Raw genomic sequence first — 20,264 nt, forward strand, 5'->3', positions numbered from 1 at the left:
TTTATTATTAATTTTTTGAGCATTTACGTCACCTGCTGCTTCTCCAAAATGGATGTCCAATGTTTTCCAGCCTCCGGCACCTAGACTGCAGCTCTGCACAAGAGGTTTGGCCAGAGGAGAAATGGTCGTGCCCAACTGAGCCTGGTTTCCCTTGAGGTTTATTTTTTTCCTTCACTTTCGTCAATTGGTGAAGTTTGTTCCTCACCGCTGTCGCCACTGGCTTGCTTGGTTTGGGACTTTTGGAGCTGTGTATCGATGGACTCTTCAGTGTTTGGACTTTCAGTAGTGAAATTTAAACCACACCGAACTAAACTAAACTGAATTTCAACTCTGAAAACTCTGGACTGACAGTTTCAATTTACAAGAACTGCTATGTCCAGCTGCTTCGATACAATCTACATGGTAAAGGCGCTATATAAATAAACATGAACTGACTATATTCTCAATTTGACGTGCAAGCAAATCAGATGCAGTTTAACAAGTACATAAATAAAATATCTTTCTTCTTGATAGAGGAAAAATGGCTATACATCTACACAGTTAATTCAAAAGTCATTTTTGATTATACGATTTTAGTGACTATAATGAAAAACAAAATAAACAAATAATGACAGCCTAAACACCCACATATGAACCCTCTTCGAACTGAACTTCCAAATTTCTAGCTGTTTTTAGTTCATCTGACAAAAAATATTTCAATAGTTCATTTCCTTCAGCTTACACCCTTTAATCATCAGAGGTCACCACAGCGGAATGAACCACCAACTTATCTAGTATATGTTTTACGCTTCCAGCTGCAACCCACCACTGGGAAACATCCATACACACTCATTCACACACATACACTACGGCAAATTTAGTTTATTCAATTCACCTATAGCGCATGTCTTTGAACTGAAAACCGGAGCACACGGAGGAAACCTACGTGAACATGGAGAAACATGCAAACTCCAGCCGGGGCTCAAACTAGCGACCTTTTTGCTGTGAGGACACTAAAAATGCTGAGTTATTTAAACCAAAACTGGGTCAAATATGGACAAACCGAAACATTGGGTTAAATTTAGTCCCTTTATTCATCAGGGGTTGCCACAGCAGAATGAACAACCAACTTATCCAGCATATGTTTTACACAGCGGATGCCCTTCAAGCTGCAACTCAGTACTGGGAAACACTCTCACATGTACACACATACACTACGGACAATTTAGTTTATTCAATTCACCTATCTATGTCTTTGGACTGTGTGTGAAACTGGAGCACCATGAGGAAACCCACGCGGAAATATGCAAACTCCACACAAAAATGACAACTGACCCAGCCGGGACTTGACCCAGCAACCTTTTTGCTGTGAGACGAAAGTGCTAACCACTGAGACACTGTGTTACCAATTTAAACCCAAATTGTGACAAATATGGACAACCCAAATAGTGGGTTAAATTTAGTCTTATACATTTTATTTGAAAAAAATCAACCCAGCAGTTAGTTTAGTCCGTATTACACCCAGAATTGGGTTAAAATAACCCAGCCTTTTTCAAAGTGAAGGAAACCAAAAATCAAAACGTTATCAAAAAGTGTCCACCAATTTTTTCCAAAATATTTTTCACAACAGCGAAACAAATTCAAGGCACTTGCTATAAAATGGAATCACAAAACTCAAATACAGATTCCCTTTTCTCTTTAATTTTTGATATACACTTTTATATAAAAACAAAGATAAAAAATGATCTAAGAACACATTTTGAGAAATCTTCATATCATCACAGTTTTATCAGTAATTATTTTCGTGAGGAATCATATGTCAGATCTCACCAAATGTTCCTCGTTAATACATCAGGCACACAGGAATTTCTTTGGCACATCGCTGCTGGTTTCTGACAGAGGGGGGGAAAGAGTGAGAATCTGCCAAAAGGCCTTCATGGTGTTCAGTGTCTTGCTCAAGAAACAACAGCTGGTGGCAGAGAAAGCAACCGATTGTGATTCAGGGCTTTCCAATACCGGCCGCCCATACTGAGAGAGCAATCAGCATCGGATATTAATTACTGCAATACATGAACAGGCAGATCCAACTGCAGAAGTCAAGAATCACTGCAGGTTTTTTCACCGACCACATTTAAAGATTCATAGTCAAAACTCAATAGCCCATGTCTCTTTTTTGAAGGTTAGTTCACCCCAAAATTTAACGCATTATTAAAATCCAAATTGTGTTTGTTAACATTAGTTAATGAATTGTGAGATAATGAGAACTAACAAAGAGTGGCTTTATTTTCAATTAGGTAATGTTAACAAGGATGAATGCATACTGTAATAAATGTATTGTTCATCGGGATCAAGGTGGGGCCAAGTCGGAGTACTCACTCTGGTCCCCCAGGCTCTGCAGTGGTTGGGGAAATTTCAAGTTGACCCAAAACAAATTATTACAATTGGTTTAAGATTGGCACTGAAAATGCAACCAGCAGAACCTGGGAATTATATATAAAAAATTATTGTTCATCATTTATGTTTGTAAATTCATTAACTACTGAAACTTTATTGTAAAGTGCTAATGCTATTTTCAATCAAATCTGATTGTACCCCCATTGAAAGCCAGTTCACTCAAACTCTGAAGCTTAAAACATTCATAGAGATTAAAAAAATAGGACACAATCACTTTTTGAACTGAACAAATTTAAGTTAATTTTTTTGCATATAAACATTGATCAGCAAGCAGTGTTTACTTTCAAATCTGGCAATTGAAGCTTTGGAATGCTTGCTTGACAGGAGAGAACCAATAAGGTTCATTTTGGAGTGTCACATGACACCTTTGAGCTTATGTAAGATCCAATGAGGTTTGTTATTATGTTTCAAACATGTACTTTATTTGTTAATAAAAGACTACACTCCGTTTATTATATACAGTGATCGTGATTCTTCTGAAGACTTGGATTAAACTGCTTCATTCGTATTGATTTGTCTTTATGAATGTTTTAAAAGGTCAGACTTTCAATGTAGGGACGGAAATTTGGTTCAAACATATTAATTTGTGTTCCGAAGATGAATTTCTTATTTTTTCTTTCGGTTTGGAACAACTTTGGGGTGAGTAAATCATGACAGAATTTTGACTTTAAACTTTAAAGTCAAGTCTCAAGATCCTTTTAACTATTTTTGACAGGTATAAACAACTGATACTACCATTTTTGGCCCTTATAATATGCGGGTCACAAAAAAAGGGACAGCTATCTTATTTAGAATAAATATTGTGTAGAGTGTAGAGCTCCTTGATATTTTTGGACCAAATTAAAGATATAGTTCATCTAAAACTGAAAATTTACAGTTAATATACTCATTCTTAGCCCATCCAAGGTTTTTTTTTCCTTTATTAGAATGTCAAATATTATCTTTAGCTTAAACTGTGATCCTTGGTAAACTCTTATACACAATTATATACTATTATAGTGATTGGTGTATCAGTGATGATACAACAATCTTACCCTTTTATGCTGGTTGCAGCATCCAGGATAAGCCAAATCATAGACCATTTTGATGAACAATACAACACATGTCCTCCTTTTCCATTGTAAACACACAGTATTGGCTCACATTGGAGTTTGCACCCACATGGTATAATGCAATGTAATGTAAATAATTTTGCTCCATAAAATCTATATGTATCATCAAGAACCACAGGTATTGCATTTCTACTAAAGAAAAGTCAACATACATCTTGAATGGCCTACGTTTGAGTAAATTAACTGCCATTTTTCATGTAATCATTTACTCAGCTTCATGCTGTTCCAAACCCATTTAACTTACATTTATGAGCACATACTTAAAATTTTAGAGAGGAAAAAAAGGCTATAAATGTACACAGTGGTCTTTCAAAAGTCATTTTGGATTATTTTAGTTAATATTGTAGAAATTAAATGAACAAATAATGTATGGCAGCCTTAACACTCACATATGAACCCCTTAAGTAACTTCAAATTTTGTTGTTTTTAACTAATCTTTGATAAAAGAATATTTTGCAGGCTTAAAAATAGCTGAATTTAACTAATGAATTTAACCAAAAAGAGAAATATAAATTGTCCAAGACAAGCTTAGATGAAAGAGAATGCGAGGAAACCAAAAACATGGATATTTCTGTAGTTATCGAAGTGTCCAAAACCATTTTTTAAAAATATTATTCATACTGTAAAACCCAACAGTCAACTTTATCAAATGAAATGAGTGTAGTTAACTCAAAATTGACTGAAAGTTAATTCTACTCATTTGAAAAGAGTTTTGAACTCAGTGTTGAAGGTAATGAGTTAATTAAATACCTCATTACTTCAACTTAAATGGAGTAAGTTTACAGTACTCATATAGATTAGTTTTTTAACTTAAATGGTTTGTTGCGATCGGTTTTCTCAAACGGTTTGGGTTGACTTAATGAGTTTTACAGTACTCAGTTGGTTTGAGTTCTTATCTATTGTGTTTTACTGTGCTCAAATTGCTTCGTTTACTCAAATGGAGTAAGTTCACAGTACTCATTAGGATTAGTTTTTGAACTTAAATGGTTTGTTGTAATCGAGTTCCTCAAATAGTTTGAGTTGCTTTAACTTATTGGGTTTTACAGTGTACATATTTCAGAATAAGGCAAAGGAAGATTACAAAATGAAGATTTTTGTGTCGAAATGGTTCATCAAAACCCCTTTTGCAAATCTGTAACAAAGTAAGGCTGAGTAAATGATAGAAACATTTTCATTTTTTGGCAATCTATACCATTAAGGCTCATTGTTATAATTAAACAGCAGACTGATTCTAAATGTAACGAGCAGTTACCAATGATTTGATTCTAACCATCCCTCATGTTCAAAGTAACGTTAACGTAAAAAAAAAACCTGCCACTATGTCTAGTGATTTGTTGGTAAAAATGAATAAACAGCACATTTCCCCCATCAGAAGAGCGATCCTCTTGCTGGGTACCATAACAAAATAATTCACAGCAAAATCAGGAAGGTGTATTCTTAGTCCTTCCAGCAACGTTTGTAAAATTCTGTTCAACAGATACAATCAGGTAAAATGCTGAATGAGATCATTTCCAAAGTCAACACAAACATGAAAATACACCAGCAATAAATAAATAAAACACTCACATAAAAGGTAATAAACAAGAGGAAGACAGCAGAAAAATAGAAAACGAGGGAAGTTTTAGACGGAGGTTTTCTGCTAATTGGCTCTGTGGTGACGGAGCAGGAAGTTGTTCTGCTCTCTCCACTGTTTTTCCTAAAGTAAACGCTGTCTTGTTTGCTCTTAACCGTTGCACTGCTGCTGGTACCGGCGGTTGAGCTCTCGCAGCTCTTTTTCACGAAGGCGTCGTGCCTTGCTGGACTTGGTGGAGCGGCTGGAGCGAGTGGACTGGGATGATTTGGTGCTGTGGCAGCGTGATGATGCTCTCTTCAGGAGATTCTGGGAAATGGACCGGTGCAGGTTCTTCATGGAGGAGGAAGCTGCCATGCTCACAATCCAAGGGTGTTTGAGTGCCTGGCCCGCAGAGAGCCGCTCATTAGGATCCACGGTGAGGACGCGGTCGATGAAGTCCTTGGCCAAATTGGAAACACTTGGCCATGGCTATTGGAAAGCAAAAGAGAAAAGGAAAATGGCTTGAATAAAATTATATATACATCTTTAAAAATCCTGAGGCTTTCATGTGTATTGATGCAATGTAGAAGGAAAAATAAAAGCTTTAAATTAACTGATCAAAGTTGAATAGCTGCAGCAAATATATGCATAAGGTGATATAAAATAACATACATCAAAAACGCTGTATAAAAACATGTCAAATTTTATGAATTTCTAACACTTTAAACCAGTTTTTCCCAACCCTGTTCCTGAAGGCACACCAACAGTACACATTTTCAACCTCTCCCTAATCAAACACACCTGAATCAACTTATCATAACATCAGAAGAGACTCCAACACCTGAAGTTAATGGGTCAGAAAAGGGAGACATCCAAAATATGTACTGTTGGTGTGCCTCCAGGAACAGGGTTGGGAAACACTGCTTTAAACAAACAAATATTCCCCCTTAAATTTCATTTATTTATTTTAATATTTAAAACATGAATGAACAACTGTAATAATTCATTACTAAAAATTGTCACAATCACCAGCGATCTAGCAGTTGGAGATCGCTGGAGAACTACAAATCTGTCACGGAACTGGACTTCAAATCCCATCATGCACCTCACACACACACACCAGTTCCAGTTCTGGGTTATTGCTAGATCGGATATGGTTGTGGCTGGAAGTTAGCGAGAATTATTTATATTATTTATAAAATTTCCCATTTTTTGTATGTTATTAATGTCTTACCCCACCCCAACCCTAAACCCAACCGTCACAGTACTGTACAAATATTAATTATTGTTATACAGTGTCATAAATAAATGCTGTTGTATTGTTGTGCATATCGCACTTCCGGCCGGCTGCGTTTCCGATCTAGACTTTACCCCAGTTCTCTCCCTGATTGCACAGACACAGCTGTAAACGAATCATAGACTAATTACATGGATATAAATATATTCACCTCTCACACATACACACCTTGCTGAGTCTTGTTGTATGTTTACCTGTAACATTGCAAAGTGTTTTCTTTGTCTAGTCTTACCATGCTTTTAGATCCTTGCCTTGTTTCTTTGCTTATCCTGTTTGCCGCCTGCACCAACCTCTGTCTGTGACCATGACTATGCTATTGTCATGATTACCCTTATGTTTGTTCCTGTTTGACCATTTCCTGCCTGACTAATCTGTTAATAAACTGCGTTTGGACGCTCAGTCCATTGTCATCCGACTTCCTTGTTACAGAAATAAAGTTTTATAATCATTATTATTATTATTACTTTGAGAAGCATGCTCTAGTGTGCAACAGTATGATATTTCTTTAAAGGAGTGGTCCAGAATGTAATTTTAAGGCTTCGTTGTGTTAATAAGATGCAAAGCAATGTGTGTTTCACTTGAAGGAAATCACGTTATTTTTTCATAAATCTCACTTTGATTATATACAGCTACTCAGCTAACATGAAAACGACTGATATATTTCCTCTGAAAGGCCCGCCCTCAAGTGACTCTGATTGGGCATGTGTCATAATGTGCTGTGATTCACGGACCGGATGTGCTGTGATTCACAGACACAGAGCAGTCGTCTATAACAATAGATCCATTGGGCCAGCTCTTATTATTAGGAATAACATCCTTAATATAGAACATTTTGAGGGATGTAAACAAATACAATGGTCCCTGTTTTACATTTTTAATTTCTATAGCTTCAGAGAATCTAAAAAAGAGAAACTTATTAATAAATAATGTTATGATAGCTGCTTTAACATTACGATGGAATTGCCTCTTGTTGCAGTTTTATAACAAGCAAGAAATGTTTATGGGCCAATGACATGACCACATTGAAATGGTCTATACGTCAAAACGTCTAGCCATTTGATGTATAATTAAATAACATGAAATAAATAATAAATTGTTTATTAAAGTCTTACTATTTGTTCACTATTTAATTTTGCTGATTGGTTTAATAACCCATTATTTTAAAACATGCTGAATGCATGGATGTCAATGGGTCCAGTTGAGCAAGACACAGGTTGAAAGCAGCAAAGTTTGTATTATACCACAGTCTATCAGTTCCAGGGGTCCGTTCTTCAGTTCTTTGCTGGTTTAGACTGCTTGTTTGGTTTAGTGTGCTGCAAGTAAAAAACAATTGAAAACTACACTGCAATAAATGATTCTGAAGAGCATACTGTAGCTTAAGTTCAGCGAAAGACATCATATCACGTGTGCCAACACTGTCTGGATCAATACATAATGCTTTCGGCAAATCAAAAACTGCAACAAATTAGTTCCTTTAACTTAATTATTTTCCTCTTCCAGGCACATCTTTAGACAAGCCGTGCATGTCCTGGTATGTTATGACAACTGGCCAAACACTAGCAGCTCCATAAGCAAGAGAGAAAACAAAACATGGCTTGGTTTTTGTTGGTTAGCATGACTCCTCCAGGGCTTTTCCCTGCACAGCCCACATTCGTCTTGTCTGTGACTCACAGCAGCAGAGCGGCCCTGACGCACACACTCTGCCAGGAACTCTGCGGCCTTACATCACACGCTCATGCAGGGGGTTACAGCGGGATAACACATGATGACAGGACACAAGCACACACACACATACACTCCTCCGAATAAAAGCACACGCAATCCCACCAAAAACATGCATACAAATACTCGCACAATAAACAGAGGCACGCAAATAAACACGTTGGGAAAACCAAGGTCAAACACAGAACGGTTGGCAAACGTTTAAAGTGCTTGAAAAGCCCTTTGTGATGAATAGAAACAGAGCAGACAGACAGACAGGCAGAAAGAGGCAGAACTATTATGGCCTGTTGTGTTTTGAGATGGTGGCTTTGTGGGGGAAATTTGGATTTAGGAATGCACTTCTGAATGGACTGGGTAGAAAACCTCATTGACCTCAAGTCGCTGGAGAGATGTAGACAGATATTTCTGCTGGGGCACTGTCATTCTTGTTCTAAAGGCCATCTGATTGGGCAAAAGTTTGTGTAGTGCAGGATGAGTCATCAGTAGGCGCCTATGATTTACACAATGTTGGATAAAGCTGACAGAATCATAGAATCTGCAGGCATAGAAATGTAATTTAATATAGCATGGAATATTAATCAATTTTGAATGATTAATATGTAATTTTCTCTAGAGGGCCTCTAATTTTCTCTAACTTGTTTTGCTAGAGGACCTTTACTAACAACAAACAAAGACATAATTTGATGTCCCTGTGACTTAGTGTGGAATCATGGGAGTTGTCATCTCTATTACATTCAATGGGACTCCTGCATTATGTTCATGCATATTCAAAATTTATCATCCTGGTAATATGAAGCAGAGTGAGGCTGAAAGGCTTCAAAGTTAAAGTCACTAGTTAAAATTGCTTATTTCTTTGGATCTGAACATTCTTCAAAACATTTGTGATAATGTACACCCAATTAAAGCCAAGGTTATGACTAGGCCCACATGGAATCATTCTATCTATTTATTTACAGATGTAAATGTGCATAAATATATATTTATTCAGTTTTTATGTTTATCTTGTTGAATAATATACAAGCATTTTAATGGTTTATGTACAATACAGCTTGTAAGGTATCTACTAAATGCTACAAAAATGCAAAATGTTAAGTGATATCATCTGTCTTATAGTGGATATATTATATGAGAGACTTTGGTTTGGTTTGGAGAAACAAGAGGTTCTATTAGGATTTGCATTGTAAACCTTAACAACTTATAGCTAGTAAAATATACTTTATAACTTTTACTTTATAAATTATAACTTTCAATAAAAAGTTATTATTATTGTTAAGTTTTTAGATACTACACTCTCAAATTCATTCTGCATACATCTGCAGACTTTGTAAAAAATTCTGCGCAAATTCTGTCTGGCCCTGTTTATGACTTTAGTTTCTACACTGTAAAAAAATGTAAGTCAGTACAACAAAAAAAACATAATAATTATTTCCTTTTGCTTTTTCTTGTTCAGTCAACTTTTGAAAACATCAGCTGCACTGACCTAAAATTATTAGTCAGTAATACAAAAAACATTTAGTTGGGTTAGCATAAGATTATTTATTATTCTCTAGATAGGTGAACTACTTTGTAACAAAACTTTTAAAGTTGTGTCAACTGAACAATGTTTTTGTCTGCAGAACTGGAATGCTTGAAGTTGAGTGAACAAAAAAAGTCCTTATTTCCTGAAGCATGCCTTCCTGTTTTTTCAATTGAAACCATGTTTTGTTTGTTCTGATAATGTATTATTTCTTAGTACCAATTTCCAAGAGTTTTTTTTCTTTCGTTTACTCAACTTCAGATATTTTAGGTCAGTACAACTGATGTTTTCAAAAGTTGAGTACACATCAGCACCTGTAGTGGTTAGTGCGTCAACACATGGCAATGTCACTTAGTTGTTCATGGAGACCCGAGTTTGATTCCTGCCTCGAGGTCCTATGCCGATCCGTTCCCTCCCTCCTCTCCCCATGCTTTCCTGTCTATACTCTCTACTGTCCTATCTATTAAAGTTGAAAAAAAAGTTGAGTACATGAGAAAAAACAAAAGGAAATAAGGATTATGTTTTTTTTTTTTGTTCACAGAACTTCACACAACTTCAGGCATTCCAGTTCTGCAGACAAAAAATGTTCTTAAAAAGTTTTATTACAAAGTAGTTCACCTCCCCAGAAAACTAATAATCTTATGTTAACCCAACTAAATGTTTTTTGTATTACTGACAAATAATTGTAGGTCAGTGCAGCTGATGTTTTCAAAAGTTGAACAAGAAAAAGCGAAAGGAAATAAGGATTATGTTTTTTTTTGTTGTACTGACTTAAAAGTTTTTTACAGTGTAGTCAAAGCTTGAACTAATTATTAAATGTATCCATTAAATGCAATGCAAGTCGCTTTAGACAAATATGCCTAAAGTATATATGTAAGGTTCTCTAACTATTTGTTTTGCCATGGAACACATTATTCTTCATTTTCTCACTATTTAAAAAAAAATTAAGAAAAAAAAAACCTTTTAGCACTGTCGAAGTAAAATTAGTTGTTAAAAAACAATCCCATGTTGCTTTAAGCCACAACACAATAAAAATCAAATTTTTACACAAAATGAACATACTGAAGTGTTCCTAATATTATGCTTCTAAACTGTACATTATACAGCACTTTTCTGCATGAAAAAGATGTTGCACTCTCAGATTTTGTTACAATTAATATTCATTTATTTAATCATGTAACAGTATTTAAATATGTATATTCTGATTCTGAAGTATGCTTCTTATGCTATGTGTAAACTAAATGTACTCTATGAGAAAACTGCAATTATTAAAATGTCTGAATTATAAAAATACAACATTTTAAATTTAGAGGTTCAGGTGGCATAACATTAGGGAACCCCTGTTCCATGCAACAAGTAAAAAGAGAAGTCAATTTAGGTTTACAGGAAGCAATGTAAAAGAAAAAGGCAAAAATTTATAAGTGCAACATAAATTATAATAATTTTATAAATTAAGAAAACTGAGCAACAAGAATTCTCAAATCTTTATATTTATTTTTGTTCTTTCATGTAAAAAAAAACTGTTTTGAGTGTACAGGCACTAAATAAAACTGCAAAAATATGTTTCTTAGTAAACACCCCACCCTCCTCCCATCAGCTGTCACTCAATGGACAAACAGGTAGTGCCGCCCTAAACTCAAACCATTTGTTTAGTCAATTGCTACGTCAGGCTACTCAAACAAACAGTGCAATGCTGAAAGCGCCACAGACCACAGCGCTTACACTTTTCGGGAAAATCAACCTACAAATGGCTTACTTACACTTGTCTCCAAACACACACAAACAAGCTGACACAGGAGAAAGTATTTTAAAATACACTCATCAGCTTTAAACCTAAGGTAGGGTTAAAGAGTTTACCATCACATAATAGCACACATCAGAGAAGTTTAAGCACATTTAAAGGCAAACATGACCACACGTTAACATCTACATACATTTAATACTTCATAAGAGCTTGTTTGTTTGTGAAAGCAGTCGGCCAATAACAATTTAATCATTTAGTACAATGCAAACAAGCCCAACAACACGGCACACGAATACCTCTGGGTTTAATAAAACCAAGTAACATTAGCATATGCTTTAAAGCACTTCAATCCTTAATCAGAAACACATGTATTTCCAATCTACCAGAACCCATGTTTTGCACATATGATCCACGCTGCTCATATAAATCTCCTATAGCACAAGCAAAAAGCTCAGATACAACGAGTGCCATTTTAGAGGTACCGTTTTAAAATGATGTCCCATTTGTAAATACATTAACTAAAAAGGCAACAATAAATCTCTAATGGTGTTTTTTTTTTTATAGTTCTTGGTGTCAGCTACTAAAATTGGCAAAAATAGCAACTGGTCCATGATATCATTTTACTACAGTGTTGTTAAAAGCTTGATTCTGATTGGCTGATGAAGTTATAATCAGGGAAATGCTCAGCTAAAGTTGAAATGGCTATGAATGTTTATCTCAACAGTAATAGAATTTTTAAAAAAAAGGTTAAATAAATAAAATATAGTCAAAATACTTAGAAATCAAAGATGAGGATTCTTGAGCCTAAAAGCCAAAGCACTGGTGTCTAAGGAAGGCTAAAAAAATATGGTAGCCTGAAGTCTAGATAGCCCGACAGGCACGGTGTAGATAGATTTTACGAGCCCAGCAAAGATAAAAACAACAACAACAACAATAACGTATAATCATCTTCACCATAAGCAGAAACAATTAAGGTTGGGTTGATAGACATCACGATACTGAGCCGACATCGCGATCTTCTGCCCGCCCCCATCGCAACATTAGGCCCCATTTCATTTTCTTTTCGTCTTAGTCCCTTTAATAATCTGGGGTCACCACAGCGGAATGAACTGCCAACTTATCCAGCATATGTTTTACGCAGCGGATGCACTTCCAGCTGCAAGCCATTACTGGGAAAACATTAGACCCCATTTACACTAATACATCTTAGTTTTAAAATGGCATTTCAATCTGGCATTTCTGAAAAGCCCTTCATCCACACTATACTGCTGAAAACACACATCATGTGCGCACGTCTGAGCTCCAGGCAGTCAGCGGGTGCCTTGAGCACAAAACCTCAGAGAGCAGTGTACGTCAGACAGTTTATCAAAGATGTACTACTGGATCGCGTCTCACTATAGCTGTTAAACGTGATATTTAATTAATCTTGTCTCTATCTAACGCCTCTTCAGTCTTTTGAATCTATCAGGTAATGTGTCACAGCGTCAGTACACTGCTTGTACTTAGTAATTTTAGCATACTGTTGGTTGTTTTCTGTTGGTTGGTTGCTGTTGGTTGTGCACCTTTTTTACCAACCAAGTTTGTTGACGCCATTATAACGAGACAGATCACTCTGCCTATTCATGCCAGAGTCCTGGGGAAAAAGTAATTGACAGATGGTAATTTGTGGTTAACTTATCTTTATTTATTTATGATTTGGTCTTGGGTAAAACAAAGACCATGCGGGTCAGGTAGATGAAACGGTAGGCTACAAATAATTAATTCGTTATGATTTAATTAATTATTCATAAATAATTAATTCACCACCACCTACGATGACGATGCCATTGTCCATCACAATGTTTCACATTAAACATCGTACGATGCCAAATTGATCGACATCGCCCAACCCTAGAAACAATGTTAACTATTTCAAATTTAAATTGTCTTTCTTTGACAACTACAATTACTTTTCCCAATTATTTTTACATTGTTCATTTTTTACACTCTTAACATGCTGGTTAATACAAAAGCTGAATGTAGTTGACAAAAATGTTGCCACAAACCTGGTTTCTTTGAGAGGTCTGAGTTACATACTCTCATTTTCTCCAGTATTTTAGTGAAAGTATAAATGTATTTGGCTGCTGACTGTGTTTGCTATACTGTTGTTTAAAAATCATTATGTGTCATATGCAACTCTTGTAACGTTTTACATCTTTATAACGTTTTACATCTTTATAGAGGGTCGCAATGTTCTCAGATAAGAAATGCTTTGAATAAAGCAAGTATGGCTCTAGATATTATATTATTAGGATACAGACAAAACAATCAGCACCACAAATGAACCCTGAGTACTTCAGGTATATATTTACCAGCCTGATCTCATGTGAAAATGTAAGTATTTTACGTTTGTTAGTTTAGTGTCAATTTTTTTCTTTCCCGCCCCTAAACCCAACAGTCATTGGGTGAAATCGCACTAAATTGTACGAATTAGATCGTACAAATTCATACGAATTAGCCACTAAATTAAAAACTTACGAATTGCCGTGAGATTGCGTTGATATTTACAGTTTGTTTTGTCACACTGCTCACATTAACCTGTGCTAGTTTGTCCGTTTGTCTCAGTCCTGCTTATAACTAGTAAGGGTCCGAAACTTGACCACAGTTCACTGCAATGATTTTGTCAGTAAAATCATAAAATTAAAGCTTCATGGTTTTCTCACTAGTGAAAGAATAGCAGTGCTGTTCTAAAAGCAGATATAAACTTTTATCTCATTCTGGAATTGAACAATTTTGCTATTAGAGATGCACAGACAATTCATACAGTTTTAATATGTCATAACTGCACTAAGCTATCGATGGCTTAAAGTTTGTGTAAAATGTAAATTTACAGTGTTTATTTTGCTAGCATACAATGTTATCCTTTGGATCAGTGGCTCCCAAAGTGGGGCTCACACAACAGTGAGTGCGGATCACCTGATGATTTCCAAAAATCAAATCAATTTTATTAAACAATTAGTTGTACCTTATTTTGGGTACATAAGATTGGCCGTAGTGTATGAGTGAGCATGTAAATGTGAGAGTGTATGGGTGCTGGAATAGTTAGCTGTTATTCCGTTGTAGCGACCCCTGATAAATAAGGGACTAAGCCAAAGAAAAATGAATGAAATTAATAGTACCTTATTTTATCCATATACTTCAAAAGATAAAAAATAGTGGTTAATAGTTCTAAAAAAATCAACATGCAAATAAATAGCCATCAGCATTTTGATTTGTTTGTCTGTAGATTGCAACCCCTGTGAGATCACATTTGATTAAAGACACAGCAGATCAATTTTACAGCACCATGTTACACTTTCCGACAATTATTCAGCACAAAAAACAAATAACAACTGAATTCCACGTTTGATGATTTCCAAGTGGTGATCTCCAAAATTAAAGCAGTAATCTTGTTATTACATAAACAATAACTTGTGTTCCAAACATTGTGTCCACCCATCTTATTAGGTGAGGTTCATGTTGAAATTAAGCAAATTAATTAATTACTGTAAAAAGTTTTATAGTAAGACTGTTGCTTTTTTACATTTTCTATATAAGATAGTGTTTACTTTAGGCCTAATGTTGTGTGTGCTCCATTGTGCACAGCATTTGTACATTTATAACCACAGTGAGGGTGTCCCTGGTATTGTTATTTTGCAGGTCGTGGGCTGAAAAGTTTGGGAGCCCCTGTTTAAGGTGACAATTAATCCATGCAAGTTAATCCACTGAAAAAATAAATGTTTAGGTAATCTTCAATCAAAGTCTTATCATTTGTTTACATGTTTGAAGTGGTGGTCTCTCTCTGTTGACATCAATTTAATTCTTCGGCCACAAAATTCTTAACCACACCCCTCTAACCATTAGTTTGCTTTGATGTGCAAAAAAAGCCCCGCCCCCTACTTAATATCTGCTTGTTAAATGGACTCATTTGAATTGAGAAAATATATTAATTTTCGTTTATGCCCACTTTTTAGTCATATCACACATTAAAGTGAATTTTATATAACATTATGGTCTACACAACAGTCTCTGAACTGTGGCTGCGCCACAGATATCAATATTTTAGCAATTTATGAAAAAATAATCACTTTCTGATCATCGGATATTAGGCATGGACATAAATGTTGCGATCATGATTTTCGAAAGCATTACAGCGCTATATAAACGTTTATTATTACAAATTGTTGAATTACACCATTCAGTTTGATAGAGCACTTGGACCTGGAAGCCGATTCATGTGACGTCAAACAAGCGGATAGTTGGAATTACATCAACATGCTGAAATAAAAGTCTCAGCAATTTCCGGTGCACGCAGACTTTACTAGCTCTCTATTTTGCAATGGAGGTTTGAGTTGGGAAAGGGATGAGAAGACTTGCCAAATGTCACAAAATATGATAAATGTCAAGAGTATTAATGTGCTTGTAACCATGGTATAACAAGAATAATTTACTCCAGCCCAATAAAATTGGAATTATTCCTTACTTTTGTGTTTTACTCCTGTAAAATAAATAAATGCTTCCACTAAAACATAACTGTAGTAATTCTGACAGTCCTTACCTCCCCAGAGAAGCTGTATTTTCCTTTGAGGATCTGTCGGTACAGACGCATTCGATTGTCGTCCTCAAAAGGCATGGTTCCACTGAGCAGGATGTAGGATATGACACCAAGTGCCCACATATCTACTGCATTAGTGTACGGTTTGCGAACGAGTATCTCAGGAGCGATGTACTCGGGTGTTCCACAGGTAGTCTTCATCAAACATTCGTCCCCTTTCTTTCGAGTGCTGGCCAAGCCAAAGTCTGTGATCATAATTTTAGAATCAGCACCAGGATGGTAGTAAAGCAAGTTTTCCGGCTTTAGGTCCCTGTGTGTGATGCCCAATGTATGGAGGTACTTCACCCCATCAAGAACCATCTGAAGAACCCGTGTGGCGTCCCTTTCTGTGAAAGACCCACGGGTGATAATGCGGTCGAACAGCTCTCCACCGGTGGCCAACTCCATCACCATGTAGACCCGCTCAGCCGTCTCAAAAACCTCCATTAGCTGGATAATATTAGTGTGGCGCACACGTCGTAGGACGCAAAGTTCAGATTCACATACTTCTCTGCCTTCACGGTAGCGCGTCTCAATCATCTTGATGGCGTATGGTTGCCGTGTGCTCCTGTGTTCCACTCGTACTACCCGACTGAAACTGCCCCGACCTATCAAAGCTTTAATGTCATACTTGGCAGTCACTCGAGGGTCAAATTTGGCTCTGTATTTGGCTACTTTTTTCCGGTGTGAGTCGGCAGGTTCTGGCTGGTCATTAGCCGGTGGAGGGGATTGGCTCACCTTTGCAACAGCCTGGCTTTGACCCTGAGGGGACGGCGAGCCTGTTTTCTCCCCCCCACCATCATATTTGATAAAGTTTTTGTAGACATCCGTCTGATGCGGCTCTACCTTTTTGACAAGGTCAAGTATGACGTCACCGGGTGGTTCTGGGAGGACTTTGCTTGTCCTGCACCCCATCACGTCAAAATCCGTCCTTCCTGGTGCCCGCAGCACATCCTCATCTCCCTGGCAACATCTAATCGGTGCACGGTGCAGTGCCACACCGGCAAATGCCACGAGAGGGCACGTCCAGTCACACACTATAGGAACCTCTCCAATCAATACTCCAGAATTATCTGAACTCCAATCAATAAGAAATTTATAGATAATAATCTGAAATAAAAAGAAAAGGAAAACCTTAAACATTGTAAGACATTTGATTAACATTATGCAGGGTTCCCACTCTTTCATGGACACCAAATATAGGGACTTTCAAGAACTTTTTGAATCTCTAATATTTTAAATCCAGACATATGTAGTGCCATGAAAGTCCTATCTGACTTAACATTTCACTTACACTTAATATTTACATTAAAATGTCATAATGATGATGTTTTAAATGTCATTCACTTTCCAGGCCTTGAATTCATGTTTTAAAATCAAGCACTTTCAAGAAGCGTAGGAACCCTGACTATATGCAAGTATGTTAAGTATATGTTGTATGCATTTTACCGAAAGTGTGAGAAGTAGCTTGAGTTTGATATTAAGCATGATCAAAGTGATATTTAAACATCTAAATAATCTGTTTGTAACAATTTAATATTTTCTGGAAAGTCTAGACTTATTTTTATTTAAAATTACCTACTAAATTACATGGATAACTCGTCAGACAGACAGACAGACAGACAGACAGACAGACAGACAGACAGACAGATAGATAGTATAAAATAACTGCTGTATTGCAATTATGACAGACAGACAGACAGACAGACAGACAGACAGACAGACAGACAGACAGACAGACAGACAGACAGACAGACAGACAGACAGACAGACAGATAGATAGATAGATAGATAGATAGATAGATAGATAGATAGATAGATAGATAGATAGAATAACCTAACTGCTGAGATATTACATTCATGTTAGGACAGTCAAACAGACAGATGACAAGAAAACGGATAAATATATTAGTTTACACATTGTTACAAAGATATCATTTTGCTCAATCCATTAACCATAATAGTGCGTCTAACTATATTAGATATCACTAAAAGTGTGACGCGACGATATTCTGAGTTATTGTGATAAGCGGTTTACAACGCTGTAATAACTGTTACATCAGGAAAACGAGCAGATCAATAACTGTGCAACCAATACTCGTATTATAGCAACCAAAACATATCAGTCGAGCACTTACTAAACTTTTACATTAGTATTCGTATAGACAACTTTTAAACTTCGCCATTAAAAATCGCTGGCCCCCCACAAAGACTCAAAGTGAGACACTTGTTCACTTATTCATCGCTCAAAACCAACTCGAAACATTTTTCTTCAACTCCGTTAGCCGCTGCAGGCCTAAACGGAGCCAGGTATATTATAGAGTCGTTAAACTGTTAAAACGCTATAAAGTATACGATATAGCGGATATACCCCCCAAAATCAGAAAAAAAACTCCCCGTCCAGCACAAATCAATTGTTTTCCCGAGGCCTGGGACAAAAATCGAAATAAATCACTACGGTTTCCATACTCTGCCTGTTTTAACGACAACAAAGTCATTTTAAAACTAAAACACGAAACTTTAAAAGTCCAAACAAAGCTGAAAATTACCTTAATAGTTTATTTTCTTATTGGCAATGGTGGGAGTAGAAAGGCGAGATTCCCAGCGCCAGCCTCCTCGCCCCAGTTACAGCTCTTCTCTTCACTTTAACGTTACCGCATTTCTAAAACTTTAATTCGGCTAAAAAACAGCATCTCTTTAGTATCTGCTAAAATAAAGATGTTCAGTCCAAAACAATGGTTGTTAGTGTGTTTGTATCGCTTCGGAAACGAAGTGATACGAGAAGAAAAGTATGAAATTGAGACCGCCTGCTTGGAAACGGTGTTTTCGGAGTGGGACCACCTTTTTTCCTGTATAGACCTTTCTTTCTCTCTCCCCCTTCTCCTTTTTTTCCTTTTGGGAAAGGAAAGACCTCCGCTTGCTTCGACCCCTGCAGCAAATATTGTGAAGCCAGTATCATTAATATGGTCGAGAAGCAAGAAAAACTTTTTGTTTTAATCTACAAGTTACGTCTTTAGATAAACGCCAGTGTATGTATGGCTGCATCAAACAACATGTTATGCTAACAACAAAACAATTTTCAAAACATGAAAAATGGCTTGTCCTACTTAATTTTGAACACTAAGAATAAGCATTTTGACATTTAAAAAAACTGTCATTATATACAGGTTAAAATTACAGCTGTTTTTATAGTTGAAATAGTAATTTTCATGTTTTTGGGTACACTTCTCGACTAATGTATAACTTACAAGCGTATCTAAAGGTGGTTAAACATATTTAATATTTGTAAAGTGTAAATGTGTAGTATTTACTGTAGTTTTATCCTTCAGAAATGCAAGATACACATGTACATTTAGGCTACATAATATAATGTTTTAAATTATTTTACATTATATTATAGCAACTTATTTTAAACTAAATATTATCCAAATTAAGAAATAAGAATTTAAAATATTTTTAATCTTTTCTAAATTAGCCTATTTATATCTTGAAGCACTGTTCTGATGAAGGGAAGGGACTTTTATGTTGTACATATGTTTCGATGATCATTTTGCATGTGTCGCAGCTTACTTCATACAGGTAAAAGATACGAATAGAAAATCATCCCACTATTCTATCACACTTTTCAGAAGCATACAGATGACTTGCAAAGCTTTATCATTATTATTATTATAAATTTTCATAATTTATCAATTGATTAATACAATTTCTCCATTGTTTTCATCCAAAAGCATTGAAGTTGGGCAAGAAATGAGCACAAAAAACGTCAAAGTGTTTAATATACTAGCAATTTTTATAAGTCTCATCTATTTTATGTCAGATAAAATATGGATCTCTTTTCACACAACTTTGAGGCGCCAAAACACAAAAACAACAAATTGTTCATTGATCCACTAGATGGCGCTGTTTTTTAATGAATGTCAGACTCTATACGCTTGTTTCACGTGGCCGCCATTTTAAAGAACCAAAGCGAGGCTGCGGTGGGAAGAAAACCGGAAATATAGGACAAGGACTGTACACATTACAGTAACATGCTGTGGAGTACACACCTCCAGCTGTTGCCGAGATTTCAAAATGCAGAACTGGTGTAAACATCACTTTAATATCATTCAGTAAGTTTAATTTAGAAAATTAAAAGCAATTTAGCATCAAACAACATCACAATCTCTTTAAGAGTAATATGCTCAAGTGTCCTCCTAGGCTTCAGATCATGGCAGCAGGTAAACACCGTGGGGACGCTTCCCTGCTTCAGTCTATGTTACCCAGTGAGCGATAA

The 20,264-nt window shown here is 36.1% G+C and overlaps 1 protein-coding gene across 1 annotated transcript; it reads right to left on the reverse strand.

Annotated features, from left to right (window-relative positions):
- Positions 1-1,069: 1,069 nt before the first annotated feature.
- Positions 1,070-18,818, reverse strand: pskh1 (protein serine kinase H1). The gene is made up of 3 exons (XM_056478629.1): positions 18,538-18,818; positions 15,953-17,098; positions 1,070-5,586 (listed from the first exon to the last, which is right to left on the reverse strand). The coding sequence occupies exons 2-3, from the start codon at positions 16,901-16,903 to the stop codon at positions 5,269-5,271; spliced, it is 1,269 nt and encodes a 422-aa protein (XP_056334604.1). The 5' UTR covers positions 16,904-17,098; positions 18,538-18,818; the 3' UTR covers positions 1,070-5,268.
- Between the last annotated feature and the right edge of the window lie 1,446 nt (positions 18,819-20,264).

This window comes from Danio aesculapii, chromosome 18 (genome assembly GCF_903798145.1).
Source record: "Danio aesculapii chromosome 18, fDanAes4.1, whole genome shotgun sequence".
NCBI classification, from domain to species: Eukaryota; Metazoa; Chordata; class Actinopteri; order Cypriniformes; family Danionidae; genus Danio; species Danio aesculapii.

Excerpts from the sequence above, each read along its gene's own strand:
- pskh1 (XM_056478629.1), bottom strand. The coding sequence starts at position 16,903 with ATGGGGTGCAGGACAAGCAAAGTCCTCCCAGAACCACCCGGTGACGTC. Across the intron at positions 5,587-15,952 it reads AATACAGCTTCTCTGGGGAG|CCATGGCCAAGTGTTTCCAA; the intron begins GTAAGGACTGTC and ends GCTTTCCAATAG.